Source organism: Oxyura jamaicensis, chromosome Z, assembly GCF_011077185.1.
Source record: "Oxyura jamaicensis isolate SHBP4307 breed ruddy duck chromosome Z, BPBGC_Ojam_1.0, whole genome shotgun sequence".
Taxonomy (NCBI): Eukaryota; Metazoa; Chordata; class Aves; order Anseriformes; family Anatidae; genus Oxyura; species Oxyura jamaicensis.
The window spans coordinates 53432964-53453440 of record NC_048926.1 but is presented as its reverse complement, the minus strand read 5'-3'; the positions used below and the strand labels follow the sequence as shown (position 1 = coordinate 53453440).

The 20477-nt window shown below is 41.5% G+C and overlaps 1 protein-coding gene across 5 annotated transcripts in view; it reads left to right on the top strand.

The window, feature by feature from the left end:
- Nucleotides 1-20477, top strand: part of HOOK3 (hook microtubule tethering protein 3) — an 85913-nt gene that overhangs the window by 1010 nt on the left and 64426 nt on the right. For all 5 annotated transcript variants that reach the window (XM_035310150.1, XM_035310152.1, XM_035310149.1 and 2 more), the window contains exon 2: nucleotides 13608-13693. In XM_035310150.1, the coding sequence (XP_035166041.1) occupies nucleotides 13608-13693 (86 nt within the window). The remainder of the gene's footprint in view (nucleotides 1-13607; nucleotides 13694-20477) is intronic.

Sequence of the window (20477 nt, the reverse complement as noted above, 5' to 3'; positions counted from 1 at the left end):
AAAGAAAGGCTTGGAGCAAGGAGAAGGAGGTTGGCTTACTGGGGGCGATGGAGGAAGATCCATGTGTGGTGTTAGTTTATCTGTGTTTTTGTTTTAGCTGTTCTAGATGTGCTCCACTGGTGCGCTCTGGCCGTAAAGCAGCCATGCTCCTGGGAGAAGCATAAGCTTAAATGCGTGCCTAGCAAAACGGTCACGTTCCCAACGCCTTCTGAACTCCCCAGATTCACGAGTCGCCAACAAACCAGATCTTTCCTTTGAGCATGAGGCTACTGTGCCAGAAACACGTGAGCTGCTGCAGAATTTTCAGTCAAAGAGATTGAATTTTCTCTTGTATGGTATTGGTCTACAGCGATTTGAACTGTTGATCCTACTCAAAGGCTAGACAAAATAATTAGATTTACGAATGATGTTTCTGAAGCGTAGCATCTCTCTAGAAATCTTTGTCAAGTCTGAAAAGACTTTAAAACAAAAAATACTCCTATTTGCAGTTACGTAAGTGTGCCGTTCAAATTTCGTCTTTAGGTGCTAATATTTTGGTGGAATTACTTCTAAAATCATGTAATGCCAAGGTATTGGCTAGCGAGCAAGGGAAAGCACAAAATGCAGAGACACAAGGCAGCGGCTGCTTCCCTCCTCCCCAGAAGAATTCTTTGTACAACCAAATATGGTACCAGACAGCGGCTCGTGTGTATGTTTTGAAAGCTTAGTCTTGTCAACTTCTGCACATGTTCGGATGCGGTGGGAGCTGGATTATTTACTTTGGTAGAAAGTAAAGTAAGAGTCACCAGTTCTTGCCTGTGGAGACCAGGAGGACAAGTATATCGATACAAAGTCCGTTCCACATTAGTAAAAACTAACATTGATTTTTTTTTGCATTATGGCAAAAACCAGTGAAAACAGCTAGCAATTTCTTTTTCCATGCTACATTTGATATTGCCACTTAACAAATCAATTGCCTCAATTACAAAACTTCATTGTTACCCTTGAAAATAATTTGCACTTCCTTCAAAATCTAAGCCATTGAAAACAAAATTACCTTGGGACAGAAAACTGGCCTGAAAATGTAGATACTTATCTCTCCAAGCTTTCCGTTTTTATCACAACAGTGGGAAAAAAAAAAGGTCTTGTGGGGTTGACCATCTATAGGAGTTATTACTCAGCCATATGGCCATATGACGTATATGAGACATTTATCGTCTTTGGCCTTGAAATCGCATCTATCCAGTGAAGTCTGTGGTAATGATCCATGCAGATCCTTTTACATTTCCACCCTTTCTACCCCATTAAATACTGGGATGTTCAAGAAACTAACTAACTGCTGGCTTTTTGGTGAACATAAACATTAGTAAATACTTCTTAAAAAGCACTGGAATTAGTCAGCACATTTCTTAGAGGAGTGTATGAGGTTGTGTTATTTTTTGCAACTTCAATATTTTTGTATGAATGTGACATTTTAATTGGCTCTGTTTAAAAAAAAAAAAAAAAAAAAAAAAAGTAGTTTTGCTTTCCTCCAAGACAGGCAACACTTGCAAAAAGGAAGAAAAAGCAATGAAATGTTTAGCCCTCAGTGAAACTGTATAAACTAGGACTTTTTTTTGCCTGGCCGTTCTCTCAAGTCCCATAATGATTCTTGGGAAACCGCTCATTTAGATGGGAAAACAGACCTGTCTTAATTACCGTTTACGCATACCTCAGATGGCCGGTCTTTCCATTGTGCCAGGCAAGTTGTCTGTTCTTAAGGACTGGTTTAACCTCCCAGACTGCTTGCTTCACATTCACATAGAAGTACTTGAACTGGTTTGTCTGTGTTTTAAGTAGAGCAGATAAGGCTTTCCACAGGTCTGAGAACCTGTACAGCCTAAACTGGCTGTTTGCTGGCAGGGACACAGGTGAGATGAAACTGCTCCTCCCGCTGCCAGCCTGTGATTTTAAAGATTGGGGATGTCCTTCACGTCTTTCACCTTGTGTGGCTGAGATTCCTGTTGTGGTTTCTTTAAGCTAGACCAAACTGCTTACCTGTAAATATGTTTTGGTTTATTCTTTAATAGTTTCACTCCTGCCCCCTTTTTGTGTTGCAGTCTAGCTTAGCATGTAATTCTCAGAGTTTTAGGTCTTTGAGAGCTTTCCCAAGTTTGTTCCTGAATCATTTTTGTTCAGAATTTTAAGCCAGGAGAGATTTTGCTTCCTTCCATTTCAACAGGGGACCCAGATGATCCTTTGATGCAGCCACAGTAGTAGCAACTAGGGTGACGCCGAGTGAAGGACTGGGACCCAACTACTGATATCTCCAAGTTGGTATTTATACTTCAGCAGTTTTTGCAGCCTGCTGTAATTGCAGAACTGTTACCCTACCAAAAATCTCCCAGAAGCCTCTTCTGAGACTATTCTAGGCGCTGGGGTGTAGTTATCCAGGCAGTGCTGCAGCCAAAGCAGTCTAGAAAAATGTGGCTGTGAGGTAAAGCTGCAATGATTTTAAAATTGCTTCAGCGTATCTGATACAGACTCACGACATCTTTTCTAGACAAAACTTGTGACGGGTCCACATGAGAACACCTGGATTGTTTTGCTTTCTGTGTAGTCCTGGGAGTGCTTTTCACTCCGATGCATCACTGAGTCATTGCCTTAAAAGACGAAGAGCTGTCAAACACGCATGTGGCAGTTGCACTGTTAACATGCCTGTAGCTGAAATCAGTGAGATGGCTTTTTGCTGTGGAATCTGGTAAGCTTTCTTAAACACAGAACTAAGGTCCGATACTGAAAAGATTACTTAGCATAGGTATGTGAACAGCACAACTCCCCAGAGAGGTCATTGCTGGGTGGTTACAGGCAGCAAGCAGGTTGCTGTAAAAGTATCATGAACGTTCCTACACGATGGTAAGTAACTCTTATTTTGCCATATGCCGCCTCCACCAAGTTGCCAGCTTTCCTGCTTTCCTTCTCTTCTCAAGGCCAAATATATATGCTATCCTATGTGCTGGTAGACATGCTAAAACCTTGTGTGAATTTTGTCAATACTGTATAAGGCCACTGTTCTCGTTCATTCCATTTTAAAAACACATCTGTCCACTTACGTGGTATCACTTCTTTGACCTTTCTCCTTTTTGGCTGAACTATCTTCCCAGTACAGTGTATCTCTGTCTTCTGCGTGTTGCCTTTTCCCCGGCTGGAAGGATTTGCCTGTGCTGGTTGGAAATTCAGACACCACGTAAACAAGTGCAGAAACAGATTTTGATTCTTCAGGAAGGCTGCTGGTAAACGCTGTTTAGGCCTCCTTTTCAGAGAGGATCAAAGCTGCCAGAATTTGCTAGTGAAACTCTGTTTTCCCTTCCTGTTCAATTATCCCTTTCTTATACTATGCTCTCCTTGATCCTTGTGCATCTATGCTTTTAAGTACTCATCTGATTTCTTATGGATGCAAAGATCGTTGGAAACAAGTTCAGCCTGTTTAAACTCTCTTTCAACCCTTGATGACTGACCACAAAGCTGTAGGGTTTAATTTTCTTCTGATGACACCATCGCATCAGCATCTTTTAGCTGTTGAAGAAAAACCGTCATAGTTCAGGAGTGGTTGAGTATTCTGGTGGTGACAGCAGATCAAGAAAATAGTTGGGTTTGGAGGTGTTAATGTTTGGGCAGAGGAAGAAAACATTGAACCTTGCCTTGCCAGCGTTTGTGGGAACACAGGCTGAGGTATCTGACAGATCACAGCCCCTCTATCTGCTGCAGCAGACCAGTACGTTGGGCTGGCTTTCTTGCTTTTGATGACCTCTCACTAAGATGTCAAAGAGTTTGGTGTTGCCCTCTTTTAGGTGTGGTTGTCTGAGAGGCTGATGTTCTGAGCATACTGTTTGCTGTGTTTGAAGGAGCTGGGGTATCTAGCACTGTTGCTGGGTGATAGGGATTTTTTTGGCCTGTTGTTGAGAGATCAAGGAGCGGCAGAACAACTTCCCTTAGAGACTGCTAACAACTGATACAAGGCTGATAATGCGTGAATATCGTAATTAAAGATGATAAAATACATTCTGTATGTGTAACTTTTTTCCTCTTAAGTCTCAAATGTGTCAACAACAGGAAGGCAGGGTAAACACAGGATCTGGTAACTGCAGACATTATTCTTCATGTGTGCATTTTTATCAGTGTTCAATTCTGGTTCTTCATGGCCTTGTCATGAATTCTGCCTTTTTTTTCCAATTCATTCCTTTCTGAAGAGCCATTGTATAGCGGTGGCACATTCATAACAATCAGTGGTTCTCTGGAAGAAAAAAAAACCACAGCATTTTGGTGTGATTCAGTATGTGCTCAGTTTCAGTTCTGCCCCCTCACTTTTCCAGGGGGATTGCGAGATGCTGCTAGGAGAAGAAGCAGGTTTTTCTGCAGAGAGCCGTGAACCTTAAGCAGTACAAAGGAAACAACTCTTAGCTTGTTAATCTTGAAGTGGGAGGTGAGGAGAGGAGGAGCTTGTTTCCATCTTTTTGAAATAGTTGAACAGTTATTTGGTGAATATTTAAATTGGGAATTTGGCACAATTGTCATTGTCTTTCTTGTGAGACTGTTATAAGGCTCTTGAACTGGAAGATGAATATTCTGGTGCTGTGTTCTTCCTGGACCATCAAAAGTGTTTGCTGTGATGTGTTCGATGTTGGTAGAGCAATTGCAGACAGAAATTGTGGAGCAGGGGAGAGAGAAGAAAAGGAACCCAGGACTCGATTGCACTTATTGCTGTCTGTGTTTTTGGGTGAGCTGAGGCACTGTGACAGTTCAGAGAGACTTAACCAGCTTTGGTTTTCTTCCAACTTCAAAGCTCAGGGTTGCTTGAGCAATTTAATTTGCAAGTCCACTTCATGAATTAAAAGCAACAAAAAAAGTTTAGCCATACAACAGCTTTCACTAGCACAAGGTTAAGGCAAGAATTTGTGGCTGGAAGCGAGGGGAAGAAGGTAGTAGTGACCCTTCTGTGGCTTTTGTTGCCAACAGCCTGGCGGGTCCTGCCACACAGGGAAGGGGATTAACTCTTTTCCAACCTGCTGGTGATGCTTTTCTGCCATGCAGAGCATGCACGTGCTGTTCCCCTGGCTGCCTCACTTTGCCATATGTGACTTACCCGTTCCCGTGAGTTCCCTAGTGCTTCTTGTTCATGCCAATGAACGCAAGATAACGTGGAAAGGAAGAGGAGGGCTTCGATTGAGAGAGAAGCCCTCTACGTTTGGAGGAGCTAGCGTTACACTCCTGCAAGTGGCAGGCAAAAGCTTCTGAATAGATACTGAGCTGGAGTGTGAATGAGCTAGCTTGGGCTCTAAAGCAATGGCAGCTCTGCAGTGGTGGTGTGTGGGAAATGGTCTTGAAATGCTGCGTGTAGTGGAGCAAGTATTGCACAAGTGGATGCATTATAAAGCTGATGATAATGTGCTTCAGCCCTGAAATTGGTAGGGCTTTTCCACATCGTTTAGCTGCAAGATTACTTGCAGTGCCTTGTGTCCTCTGTAGAAGTCCTGTTGACTGTTCAGAGCTACATCTCTTGGGGTGGCTAAGTTTAGACACGTAAGCCAGATACCAACTGTGCATCCATACCGTGTGTGAGAGGCATTAGAAAATCTGGGAAATTAATTTCATTGATTCCAGAGCTGCAAAGTATTAAATAGACCTTTCTTCTGTTCGGGTGTTGCATAAGACAATCCTTTGAATGACCTTGTTTGCCATGGTATCAAGGTATCCATAGTTTCATTCCAGGGTAGAAACGAGTACCAATATGTTTTGTGTTTAACTGCAACAGATTATGGTTGTTTTATCAATTTTAGTGCCCCTCTGGTGCTCAAGGGAAAACAAACAAACAAGCAACAGGACTTCCACACTGCAAAATGTTTTAGCTGATTTTATTGCATGGACAACACCAAAGGATGGCAGCTTGTTCCACAGTGACCCTGGTCTTTCTTTAGGGATCATGGAACTGGCGCAACTTCTGACAATACTTGTTATGCATACCTAAATCTCCGTGAAGTCCAGGAAAAAGTTTGCTGAAACAAAAATCCTAGAAATGGAAGAGGCTTGAACTATAAGATACGCCAATTTTAGTGGTGTGGTATACATCTGTGTTACCAGCTGTAGAATGTGTTAAGTCTGAAACTTTATATTGATGAAAATGTACTGCAGTCTCTTTCTGAATCCCATCTTTTAGGTGCTAAGTCACTCTTGTGATCCTGTGAAGACTGCGTGTTTCCACACAGATCAGAAAGCCTGTGCAGATGGTATTTCAGTCCAGCTTGGTACTGTTGAAGTCATCCTCTGTGCCTTTGGAGGAGAGCTCTTTATTCCACTTGTCAACAGAGACAGCACTTTTCATTTAAATTATAGCTGCAAGAAGGTGGAGTTGTGGGCTTTAAATAGGTATTCTTCTTTCTCTGTATTTTGCAAAGGGAAAGCTGTCATCTATGCTCATCTATTTTTTTTAAATAATACTAAAAATGTGTATAAATCTGGACTACTAGTATGCTATGTTCTTTTGTCTAACCATTGTCCAAGAAGGTAAAGGACTTTGCTTTGCTGCCTGTGCTTTATCATAGTAGGGATCAATTTGAGCATTTTTGCCTGGTGCTATTCAGGCCTCTAGTAGTCTAGCAGTCTTCATTTAAGACAAAAGGAAGTTTCTCTTTTGTTCACAGAGCATTCTGCTTTTAGAGAACAGTTTAATTTTCCTTCTTTCATTAAACTTAACACACCACTGCTCCATGGCTTGCATCATCATACAGACTTCTGGAAGTCAGAGTGCTAAAGACAGAAGATACCCTGTGCTTGCTGTGTTTGGTTGTTAGTGCTATATCACTCTAACCAACTCAAGATAGTACAGAAGTGAGTCTTTACCCTGTTGGGCAGAAGAAGCTGGTGGCTGGACTCCTATAAACCTTGCCATTTATAATTTTCCATTAGAAGGTGTTTCTAGTCTTAAGAGGCACTCTTATGAGTATAAGGTTCATTTTGCAGGTGGGTTGTACCCTATGATCTTTCGAGGTCCCTTCCAACCCCTACAGTTCTGTGATTCTGTGATTCTTTGATTGGTGCTTGGTGGAGTGGGATTGTGTGTATCCTATAAATCTGAGTGTGCTATGGTCATGTTCTGCCAGTTCTGCACTTACTAATAGCTTGTGTTTTGAGAAAATAATGAGAAGCATAAATGGGTAAGTATTACTTTTAAATAAAATATGATTAAATTGGCGGAAGCTCAAAAAAATGTTGATTTAGTGTACAATGTTAGGCCTTCATGTTAGGTATTATATTTTAGTTTTATCACCACAAATGCTCTCTAGTATTCTTTTTTATCAGCAAGCATATTAGGCTTTCAGATGAAAACAGGGATATGTTCCTTTTCTCCCTGGGAGTTCATAGATTCGTTTTTCTTCTCGTGCATGTTTCTGAAATGGTTAAACCAAACATCATTCAGACTTGAGTTTCTGTTCATTGTGTCTTAATAATGTGTCAGACTTGAACATTTGAGTTCACAGTATTTTAATGTCAGTGTCAATATAGTGCAGTAAGAACTGTTTTTTGATATCATGGCTCTCCCATCTTACAGTACTTTAGTAAATCAGGTTTAGTCAGGGTATCTCACCTACTTTCTGCACTGTTTCCCCCCCCGAAATAGTTACTGTGGAAAATGTAAGATATGAATGGAATATTTTGAGTGAGTTCTTTCAAAGCTTTAACATCTGACTTGTTCAAGTATTAGGCATCCAAAACCATACATATAAAATGAGAAGTAAATTAATAAAAGTAATATCCATCTCCCTGGGAGAATCTTCATTCCGGCCAGTTTGGGTTTACCTGATAAGGTTTTGGTAGCAGGGGGTGGGCTGCAGGGGTGGCCTCTGTGAGCAGAGCCCAGCAGCTGCCCCATGTCAGAGCAGAGCCAGCTGCAGATGGCTCCAAAGGGAGCTGCTGCTGGCCAGAGCTGGGCCAGGGAGTGACGCTGGGTGGGCTTCTGGGAGAGCAGGTTGAAGGAAGGGAAAAAAAGCTGCTGGCAACAGCAGCTGGGAGAGAGAGGAGTGAGAAATGGAGAGAGAAGCAGCCCTGCAGCCCCCAGGGGAGTGCAGCAGGAGGGCAGGAGGTGCTCCAGGCAGGCAGCAGCAGTTCCCCTGCAGCCTGTGCAAGGAGAGGCCCCTGCTGGAGCAGGCTGTCCCCTGACACCCCATGGGTCCCACATGGAGCAGATCTCCACGCTGCAGCCCGTGGAGGAGCCCCCGCAGGAGCAGGCCCCAGGCCACAGCTGCAGCCCGTGGAGAGGAGCCCACGCAGGAGCAGGGGGGCTGTGGGGAGCTGCCGCCCGTGGGGGACCCGTGCTGGAGCAGTTTGCTCCTGGGGGATGGATGGAGCCCGTGGCACGGAGCCATGTGGGAGCAGTGCTTGAAGCTTTGGAGACGAAGTGTCATGGCCTGATCGCAGCCCCCGTTCCCAAGGGAGGAGGTGGAGGAGGGTGGATGGAGGGAAGGTGTGTTTTGGTTTGCTTTTAGTTCTCACTGTTCTAGCCTGCTAGTGATAGGCAATAAATTATATTAACCTCCCCATGCTGAGTCTGATTTTCCTCTGGTAGTGATTGATGAAGAATCTCCCTGTCTTTATCCGAAGCCATGAGCTTCTTTTCATCATGGTTTCTCCCCCTGTTCATCTGAGGTGGGGAAGTGAGAGAGCTGTGTTGGAGCTTGCCATCAGTGTGAAATCACAACAGCCAGTACTGTAAAGACCTTGTCATTTCATTGTTTAGCTATTTGAGTGCCTAATGTTAAGTTGGTTTGCAATTAACTCTTTGAGATTTTAGTAAGGAGAGTCCAACAACCTAATAATCACTAAAAACTTCCCAAAGTCTAAATCTGTGAATAAAACTTGTCTGCTTTATGCAGACTGCTGCTATCTTGGAAAGCAAGAAAAGAGAGTAGCGTATGGCAGAAGATAGCAGTGCTGCCTAATGGCTGGAGAAAAATGGATGAATGAAGAAACCTTGCTGAAGTGCTTCTGAAGCACTGTATCAAGTTACAGGATAGCAATCCAGTTCCTGTGCTGACAGGTATGGCTCAGTGTAAGAACTTGGAATTTGACGAACAGCTTCGTGTATCAGGTAATAACGCGTACCGTCCCGAGAAATACTAATGGTCTGTTTTTCTCCAGGCATTGAGGCTGAGTGAAATGTGTTTTAGTGGGGTACTTGCAGATCTCACTGATAGTACTGGGTGAATGTGTGAGAGGAGAATTACCCAGCCCTCCTTCAATTACTCTTAGCTTGTGGAGATTTGTATCCCTGCCACTGAGATGGGTTCTTGTCTTCCTCTTGCTCATTTTAGTCACTTTTTCCATCTTAGCTGTGTGCTTTGTTTCATTTGTGGTGATAGAGCACTGATGTAGACTGTATAGGGCAGCTAGTTGCAATCTTGCATAGGCAATTCCAAAAATGTAGTTGTTAATGGATAAATAATTCTAAAGCAGTGTTGGAGAGTACTCTGCTCTGAAAGATAACTGTCTGGAAACTTGGGATTACCTTTTGTTGCCTTTATGTATAAGGTAACCAGTGTTTTTATGAGCTAGGAACCTCTGATAAAGATTTCAGGTGTTATTACAAAAGAACACATGACAGGTTTATTGTGCAGCTGTACCAGCAATAAAAAGTTATGGATAGACTGTGCAAAGAACAGATCTTTCATTAACTCTAGCCTTGAGAAGTGAAGGGTGCTGGAGAGCTTTTCTGTCTTCTTGTTTGTTTTGATTTGTCTTTCTTATGTTCATCTTCTTCCGGCTTCATGGGTATCCCATCACAAATTTTATTCTGGTCTTCAGCTAGTGTATTTGAGAATAGAGTGTTTGTTCAGTTCTCTGACCTTCATGTAAGATTATTTTTTCATGAAACATGTTTCTCCCTCCTATCCCTAGCAGCAAACATTCTCACTAGCTGTGTGTGTACCGTGGAACTGTAATTCAGATCATGCAATGTCCTGCGTTCCTGCAGCAATTAGTTACTCCCCAGTTACAGGCCCCTTTGCATTGAAACACTCACCTGCTACTCTTTTTCAGTTTTGTATAAAAATTGACAGCACATGCTCATGCCTAGTGAACTGGTGCCCTGGATTAATATTTTTACAAATGAAATAAAGCAGCTACCATGTAACAAGAGAAAAGGGTTATGGAAAATGTGAAGGCCTTGCTGGGGCAGCAGCTGTGATACAAGTGGTGTTTTTTTGTTTGGTTGGTTTTGTTCAGTTTTTTTGTTGTTGTTGTTGTTTTCCCTCATTGTTTTCCCCGTCTGTCTCGCCAGTTAGTTCATCCAGTTTGTCAAGGTTCCTTAGAGTGATACAAGATGTGGGAGGGGAAAAAAAAAAAGATCGTAATAGGGAGTGGGAATGAATTTACAGCTTTGGGGAATAAGAAATGAGGGCAGTATTGCAAACGCTGGAGAAGAAGGAACAGTTCCAGCAGGGTGAGAGAGAAGTCTTCCAGGGGAAGCACATTACAATGCACAGGAAGGGCAGTGCGTCAGCAGCCATTGCTGAATAGCTCTTTAGAGGCACACAAAAAATCACTTGGTTCTCTCTCTCTCTGCAGTTGAACTCTGCTTCAGCATTGCTGCATTCTTGTCATTCTTCTCCCTTCTGGAAAACGGATTCTGCTGTTTCTTAGGAGTGCCTTAGCTTTTTGTAGAACGATCTGAGAATGGACTAGGAGTTTAAATTTGACACAAGTGTTTAAATTTTGTGTAGTTTTGGAGGGAAGAAAATATGTCCCTTTCATGTATCTGAAGGATATGAAAAAGATATAGGGCTTTTTAGAGTCAAATAAAAGCTTTGTGGTATAAATTTGACACCGTAGTTGAAATACTATGCAGTGTATTCCTTTCCTATGCAAGCAAAGACATTTCTTACAAAATTAAAACGTATGTGAAGAACCAAGTTGTGTAATTATTTTTAAATTTTTCCTTCTGTTCTGTGTCATCTAATAAAAAGCATTATTGTCCTCCGTTGCAGTCATGCATGCGTGAGTGCGGAATGAAGAGTTCGGACTGGTAACCTGAGCCGTTCTGCTCCTTGCTGACAGTTTTGACCTTTTCTTACTTATAAACTATGATGATAAAATTAGTTACAAGACTGCAGAGATTGTGTACCTTGTTGTTCTGTGTCTTAAGAAATAGGCTTGGCAACCTCCCTTCTTGGCTCAGTGTAGTACTGTCTCTTACCTACACTCCTTGTTTAGTCAAGGAGGTATTTCATATGTCAAGATGCAAAATAAATTTCAAGAAACTGAATTCGTTAACAGTACTTGTGAAGATCACCTTAATGTCAGTATTTCTTATTTGAAAATAGCGTTTTACTTTACTCTGTTTTTTAAAAAATAGACAAAGTTCTTAGGTTATTTTTTCATTTGGCTATTGTGCAGCAGACTAAGTAGTTGAAATTTTGGTAATTTAAAGGAATAGTGTAGAAAACTTCAAACAAGTTTTCATGTTTATGCTTGAAATTTTTACATCATCTTGAACTTCAAGCATAAGCATCCGTACTGTCATTACAACCTTTTTCACTGGAGAGAAGGTATCGTTTCCTATTTTAAAGTATTTGTGGATTTGGGCACAGAATCGGCTCTGTATTGCTTTGGTTGTATTGACATAATTCAGAGACTATACGTAAGATGAAGTTTTTGGCAAAATAGCAATTTAATTTTACATCCTGTTCTGAGTTGTTTTTTTTTTCTTCCCAACTCACCCACCATGATTTTTGCCCCGTGTCTAGTTAATCTGTTAGGGCTTCTAGATTCTCTGGAAGAAGTGACAAAATGTTTCCTTAGCGTACCTCAAACCAAGCTACACAAAAATTGACTTGATCCGAAGTTACTTTGTCTGTTTTGGGTGCCACACAGTGGATTTTGTTCTTGTACTCTTGGACCACGTGGATCATTCATGACTTTTCACAGGTAGCTGCTTAGCCTGGTCACTGAACATGTTCCAAGAGTTCACTGTGTTTGGCCCTTCATGGACATCATTGCTGCTTTTTGCTAATGAAATGCTAGGGTTTTTTCCTTTCTGAGTATAGGGAAGAAAGGAACACACTGAGGGGCTCCTTCTCCAAATTAATTTTAAATGGCGATGTTGTTGAAGTGCTTATTTGATGTTAATATTGTGCTTTGGATTTTTGAGAGCTTTCTCCACAAAAAAAAAAAAAAAAGGTCATACACAATCATACACAATTTCTTGTAATGTGAATTGCAGTGTATTGTGAGATACATATTCAGAGGGCATTTGTTGGGAGATGGCTTGTACCAACATTAGTATTACAGGTACCACTGAAGTGGGAATGTTGTACAGTGTGTTCAGAAAAAATGGTTGGTATATCCAATGTTTATGTAGCCTGAAGTTGCAAGCTGTCTTGTAGGCTTTCTTATCTCTGACACATGCAAGTAGTGCTTCCTACAAAAAAGCCCAAGCTTCCCTGGAAGGAAAATAACAGCAGAGAGCACTAAGCAGATACTCTCCGAATGTCATGTCATCAAAACTATTTCCAGAAAACGCATCTGCGTCCCTAAAAATTAATGTTCATTTAAAGTAAATGATCAGGTAACTTAGACCCGTTTAAAAGACTGTGCTGAAGCAGCGTCTTTTCCATATCAATGGAGAAATGGAGAAAAGAGCTTTCCCTGGCATTTTTGTACATTTTCTGCTGCTGTGGTGGGGGGAGGGTTGCAGATAGCCTGTAGGCTGTATGCATCTAAATGGAGCAGAAGAATAGAAACCATACAGAAATTAAGTGTATCTATGAGTGGGTTTTTCTGTTAAGAGATTGCTCTTGCTCCTGCATAATTCCTTGCTTCTAGAATAATACACAGCATCCTTACAGAATTAGATTTGTCTCAGTGTGTTCAGTGCACAGTCTGTAGGGGCAATTTGTTATAAACTAGCTCATCTTTAGGCATAAGTAATTCTGTCATCAAACAGCTCGGTCATAATGGCCTTGCCATTCCCCTTTCATGCTTCTGAATAACAGCACTTCTGTATCATTGCTTCCATCTGAAGATCAGAGGCTTCTCATGATATGGACCATAATGCCTGTCACTGTGTTAATTAAATGCACTGAAATAATGAGAACGCTAGTACTCTGTGGACCTGCCAGGGCTTAGCAGCATTGTGCTTTGCTCTTTTGTCTGAATATTAGGGAGCAGTGAAGTTTGGAGTGTGTATGTCTCTCTGAATTTGGTCTTGTGGTTGTGGAGAACCTGTGAGAATTTTGTGTAATTGGTGTTACTTTTAAAAGATGAGTTTCTTAGGTATGTTTGTTGGGAGGAAGTACTTGAATATATGCTCCAGAAGTACTTAAAGCAGAGAAATTCCAAGTAAAATGCTGTGGGAAAAATGCCTTTTGAGGAATGTCCTGTTGTAAGCATTTGTGCTTACAAAAACAAAGATGCTAAGCCATGTCAGTAGTTCATTTCTTTAATTGTGAGTAAATCTAAAGTTTCGTACTTTTTAATATATACACCAAATATGTTGAGTTTACTCTGTCTGTATGCTCTTCGGTAGCTTTTTTTTTGTAGTTTTAAAAACTCCTTGATGTTGAATTGAAAGTACATAACTTTTTTTTGTTCTCCCTCAGATCCAGACATTTAACGTCGAGGCACCATGCCAGACTGTGGAAGATTTAACGAGTGGGGTTGTGATGGCCCAGGTTCTTCAAAAAATGTAAGAAATAATTTATCTAATTATTTAAATATGCACAGATTTATTTTCTGTATACATTTGACTGATATGAATGTATTTTAGTTCAAACGTGGCTGGTATTTCATAAGGACCTGTCCATTCCTATGTTTAGATAGTAATTTAACCTGGAACATGACTAATATGCTTTTTCTCCAAAGTTTTCAAATAACTATCTTAAGGCAAAATAAAATATATTAAGTTTTCTTTTAGGAGGGTATTTATTCAATTCTTATCTTACTGGAAAGTAAATTGGGTTAAAACTAAGCTTGCAAGTTCAAAATACTTTTTTTTGGGTAAAAGTTGGAACCAGTGCAAGGTAACATATTGACAATGATCATTGCTTGAAAAGCAGTGTAATGGTAATGTTAGAGTCAGTTTCAAGCAATAAAACTTCAGTGATAAACTGAATAAAACTGTCAATTTGGTCATTTGCAAAGATACTGCATTCTTGAGAGTAAGTGGAAAAAATAATAGTTGTTGCACTAGATAATGGTTTTGTTTTCTTGAACTGTAAGGTCACAGAAGATAAAATGGATTAGTTCAGCATCTCAGTGTGATGTAGGATGTGTTGGGAGACTACAGGTAAGAATCTAAGGCATAGCAATCTATATCCAGATTTACTTATTTTCACAGAAACACAACTTTTTATTGTTCATCAGAATCTTCAGCAGCACTTACCAAAGACAATAGTCCAAATTGAGTATGTCAGTCTTACAGAGTTTTTTTTGTTTGTCTTTTAAAAAGATACACTTTATTTCCTTCAAATGTTAAGATGCTGTGGTGGTTTCAGCCTAATGGACAACTAAACTCCACCACAACCATTCTCTCACTCCCCGCTCCTCAAAGAGGGAGGGTGGGAGAAAATATGATGGAGAAAAAAAGGCTCATGAGTTAAGGATAATTTAATTATGGGGAAAGGAAAAAAGTGAAGGCTTTGTGGGAGCAAAAAGATAAAATTATTCTCTGCTTCCAATCAGCAAGTGAGGCTTGGCTCCGTCTTGGGAAACAGGGCCTCAGTCTGTGTAGCGGTTGTTCAGGAGGACAGACGTTTTCATAATGAGAGCCCCCATTGGGTTTCAGCAAAGAGTCTGGAACAGGCAAAGTTGGAAGGCATCTCTGCAGTGCCTGGACCAACCTTGCTTCTCAAAGCAGAATCTGCTAGAGGAGGCTGCCCAGGACTGTGTCCAGTTAGGGTTTTGAATGTGTTGAAGGATGGAAACGCCACAGGTTCTCTGTGCAACCTGTGTAAGTATTCAGTGTCCTCAAAGTGAGAACGGTAACAACAGCAACAAAATAAAATAAAAATTCCTTACTTTTAGAAAGAAGTTACTATTTTTCACTGCCTCTTGTCTGCTTGCTTGATGCCACCGAGAGAGTTCAGGTTCCTTCTTCTTTAAATATATGAAGTATTTGTATACAGGATTGATAAGATTCCATTGACCGTTCTTTTCTTGAGGCTAAACAGATCCAGCTCACTCAGCCTCACCTCCTGTGACAGATGGCTTCAGTCCTTTAATCATCTTAATGGCTCTTTCCTGAGCTTTCTTGTATGTCCCTGTCTCTCATCCTGGTGAGCCCAGAAACAATTCTTCGGATGTGGTCTCACATTGTGGTTTGGCCTGGCAGGCAGCTAAACGCCACAGAGCTGTTTGCTCTCCCCTCCACCCTCACCCAGTGCGAATGGGGGAGAGAATCGAAACGTGCAAGAACTTGTGGTTTGAGATAAGGACTGTTTATTAAGAAAGAGAACAAAAAAGGAGAGAAGGAAAAGGTGGGAAAGAAAGATCAATAACAACAAAAAGAAGAAACAAATGCACAATGCAGTTGCTCACCACTGGCTGGCCGATGTCCTATCTAGTCACCAAGCAAAGGCAGATCCTTGGGCCAAATCCCCCCACTTGTTCAGCACGACACCACGTGGTGTGGGATATCCCTTTGGACATTCTGGGCCAGCTGTCCTGGCTGTGTCCCCTCCCAGCTCCTGGTGCACCCCCAGCCTCCTTGCAGGGCAGCACCAGGAGCTGAACAGTCTTTGGCTTTGTGTAAGCACTGCTCTGCAATAACTAAAACACTGCTGTGTTATCAAAGTAATCTTCATCCTAAATCCCAAACATAGCACCATACCACCTAGCAGGGAGGAGAAAATTAATTCTATCCCAGCTGAAACCAAGACATCTCACCAGAGCTGACTAGCACCTCCCTTAACCTGCTGGCAGTGTTCCTCCTACTGCTACTTAGGATGCTGTTTGGACTTTTTTGCTACAAGGGCACATTGCTGTTACGTGTTCAGGTTGGTTTCTTCCAAGATCCTTTTCTGCAAAGCTGTTTTCCATCCGGTTGGCCTCCAGCATATACTAGTGCATGGTGTCGCTTGTTCCTCCCCAGGTGCAGGACTTTGCATTCAGTTTTGTTGAACTGCATCAGGTACCTGTCTGCCCATTTCTCCAGTTTGTCAAGTTCCCTCTGAGTAGCAGCACAACTCTCCAGGTCTGTCAAGCACTCCTTCCAGTCTTATCTGAAAACTTGCACGCTGTTCTGTCATCTAGGTCACTATTGAAGATGTTAAGCAGGGCTGACCCTTGGGTGTGCTGCTAGTGGGCTGGCCTCCAGCAGGGGTTTGTGCTCATAAACATCAGAGGTTGGCAGTTCAGCCACTTCTCAGCCCACCTTATTTCCCACTTACCTATTACATGCTTCATTAGCTTGTCTATAATCTAAGTATCCTGATCAGGTGGCCTGTAACAAGCACCTATAGCAACATCACCTGTGGTGGTCTGCCTGGTCACGGTAACACCTGACCTTTCAGCTGGCTCATCATCCATACCAAAGCAAGCACATGCATTGCTGCTGCTCTGTCACATTAAAGGCATTTCCCCCTCGTTGTCTTCTAAACCTGTTCTTCCTAAAGAGCCTGTATCTGTCTGTGGCAGCAATCTAGTAGTGTGAGCTAGGATACTACTGCGTCCCCATGATCCCAATGAGACTGTGGCCTTGTAATTTTCCTGCTTCTTCCTATTTGTTTTTCAATGCTGCATGTATTAGGCACCTCACGTTGGCATACAGTCATGCTGATTCCCAAGAACGAGTTTGAGAGCTTTCACTGTAATTATTCTCTGTAGACAGTTTATTATTCATGTGATTGGAGTGACCTGCATTAGATGACAGGTCAGTCAGGAGATGGGGAGGGCCTCCATCTGTTGCAGCAGGGGTTTGCACCTGCTCATTAATGCTTATCACATCCCTCTGGTGCTGCTTTGTGGGCCATGTGTACTGGACACTCTCAACTAGTTAATTGCCAAAAGACAAATTTACTGCCTAGACTGGAGAGACAAAATTTAAACTGTTATCCTTATTCCATTGAGAAGAATAAACTAGTATTTCTGTGCAGCAAGATCCTTGAAATTCAGGTGGTTTTCAGCATAGCTGCTCCCCGCCTTCCCCCACCTTTAGGGTTCTCCAGTAATGTGTGTACATACAGGGGAGAGGAGAGAATGTTGGCAAGTTTTATAGGAAATATCCTGATGCACCCAAAAATTAATGTTTGAAAAATGACTGAAATAGCAGATTAATGCACCTGGTGAGAATTCCTCCCCAGAGTTCTCAGGGAATGAAGATGATACAGTTGGTGAAGAGCACAGACTGAATGAGGCAGAGCACTGACAAAATTGAGGGATGTTGTTCTTGTCTAGTCATGTGAATATATTTCCATAGGAGAGGAAGGATAGCTTTTCATCTAAAAAAAAAAAAAAATCTAAACTTTGAGGGTCTAAACTCACTATTCTTTTTATTTTTCAACCTCTACCTTCATGGAAAGTTCCCATTGGTACTCATGAGGGCAGGCAGTAGTGGAAACATGACAAAATAAAGTCGCTAGTTTATGATGAGGAAGAGTTTCAGGGAATAATGTTAATAATAGTAAAAAACTACCCATACCTTGTGTCATCTGTTTAGAAGAAGCCAGCAGTTCCTTCCATTTTGAAGTATGTTTTTCTTAATATTTTTATGCTCAGGATGGTGGCCCATGTTTGTAAGTAGGGACCATTGAGCAGAAATGCCAACTTATGTAGCAGATTTTTTAATAAAACTTCTGGAAGACACTGAAAAGGATACAGAGAGGCAATTACACCTTCAGAAGCTTTTTAAGGATGTAGTTTGTGATAACATATGGCAGAAATTTCAATTATGTGAGCAAGCACAAGCATTTTACTTACAGATTCAGGGGTTAATAAACAGGTTGTGGTTTAAAAAAAAAACACAACAGCGGAACACTGAAAGACATCATTCTTTTTATCATAAAGCCCTTATCTTTGAATTTCAGGTTAAAGTATCATTGAATGGAGTTCTCCAGTGCTAATAATTTTCTTCTAAGAAATACATTCAGCCTATGTTTTAGCCTATATTTATTGTATTATTCCTTAATATTTACTGTTCATTTGAGTTCAGATAGGGAAGTTACTGTTCCCTCTGATTAAAATTGTACAGTAAGATAAGGTAAGTAAAGTTTGGAAGCAGAAGTGGGTGTTCAAGTTGTCTGAGTAGGCTGTCTGGCTAAAATCGTGTCGCTTATGCTGTTCCAAGCAGGTAGAAGTGTGTGATGGTTTTACGCGAGTGGGCAGCCGAGCTCCACCACAACCGCTCTCTCACTCCTCCCCTCCTCAAAGAGGAAGGGGGAGAAAAGACAACACAAAGAGCTCGAGGTTTGAGATGAGAATGATTTAATTAAGGAAAGGGGAATGGGGAGAAAGAGAAACAAAAGAAACAACAAGGCCGCGCGGAAGCACAGAGAGAAAGAAAAAAAAGTTATTCTCAACTTCCCATCAACGAGCGATGTTCGGCCACGTCCCGGGAAGCAGGGCCTCAAAACGCGTACCGGTTGTTCAGGAGAGACCCTCCCCCACGAGAGCCCCCCTTTTATTGCTGAGTGTGACATCAGGTGTTATGGAATATCCCTTTGGTTGGTTTAGGTCAGCTGCCCTGGTGATGTCCCCTCCCCATCAATTGCCCACCCCCAGCCTGCTGGCTCTTGGGGGCCTGGAAGGAGTTCTGATGTTGTGCCAGCACTATGCAGCAATAGACACAACACTGGAGTGATACCAGTGCTGTTCCAGCTATGAGTGCAGAGCACAGCACTGTGTGGGCTGCTGCAGGGAAAGGTGACTCCATCCCAGACAGACCCAACACAAAGTGCCATAGCTGGCTTCCAGATTGCATCCTTTTTCTGTGTGGATTTTTGCATTTATCACTAATATTGCTCATCTGTTTCTTACTGTCCACTGGTATCCCCAGAAAAGCATATTTCTCTGTTCTATACCATAGTTTTAAATTTTCCTTTTATCGCTCTCTGGAGACTGTTTAGTTCCAGGTGTTCCTCTTCTTTTAGTTCTTTCTTTTTCAGTCATTTGGGCCTCGGTAGATATGGAAGATGGTATTTGTTTTCATTTGTCATCTGAGCATTGTGCCCCCCTTAATGAATTATTCATTTATAATATTATACATTGCAGCATGCTGTGTATGTTTTGACACATGCAGAAAGCAAAAGCCATGCTTTTATGTGTCCCTAGTGGAGGGATCTCTTTGTAAACAGACATCTCTTGAAGCAGCTTACTGTACCACTGTTAAAATGAGTAATAATCATGTGTTACACTACATGTTCAGTGGGTTGGTTTTCTTTTCTTCAGAAGAATATTTCTGTCTCTTGGCATCTATGATTTGGAGAGATGATTGCTTAAATAAAGGAAAATTTGCATACAAAATAAGATGGATGTGGTATAAATGAGAACTGCTGAAAGCAACATCACATGAAGTGATACACCATTGACAACAGGATAAGTGTCTTGTGCTCTGAAGAGAAGTCCCAATTACCTGCAGTGCTATTCAGAGACTAGGCAGCAATCAACTGATACACAGATGCTTTTATAACCTTGAAAGTTATCAAGTGCAAGAGATGCCCCAACTTTGAATATAGGCTGAGGAACTTCATCACTTCAGAATGCTGAGTTCCAGCAAGTCATCTCAAAGTATTGACTGTGCTCCAGGCAGTTTTCTGCTGACCTTGTTCAGTGCAGTACTTCTTCAAAATGAAGTGGAAGGTTTTGTAACCACAGCTGCTCAGTTCTCAACCACACATTTTCATACTTGCTTGGGTGATGATTTTTCAAACATGACTCCAAGAGATGACAGCATCTTTCCTAGTGACATGGGCAAAGGGAGTTCAAGAGCTCTGAGAATGTGGTTGAGTCATGATTCCCAAAGGTTTTGTAGAGGGAAACTTGTTCGCAGCAAGGGCTGTGAATGAACTAGTGCAGCTTTTGGAGGAGGGTTTGGAAGCTCTTTTAAAATGTATTTCTAGAAATTCTGGTGGAAAGCTTCTGATTTGAGATGATTCATTCCATTGGTTCAATACAGAGAGAAACCATTGCTGTTAATGTAAACTCTGAACCTTAATAGTGCTTTTGAGAACAGAAATGAAATTAATCCAATGCAGGAATGATTCTGAGGTGACTTAGACATGTGGAAAGGGTGATCATTCTAGATTTGCTTGGTGTTGATGCCCACCTTGTTGCTTGTCTCCTTACATAGCTGGCAAAATATTTTTTGCAATATTCTACTAGTTATTGTGTAAACACATTGAGATACCATAGAGAGAACTGCTGGTATTATTCTGACCACTGTTATGTGATAATGATGTAGAGTGGCTTGCTTACCAGGTGCTGGACCCTGGATATTTCTGTGAGATTTGTATACTTAGGAAAAAAAAAAAAAAAAG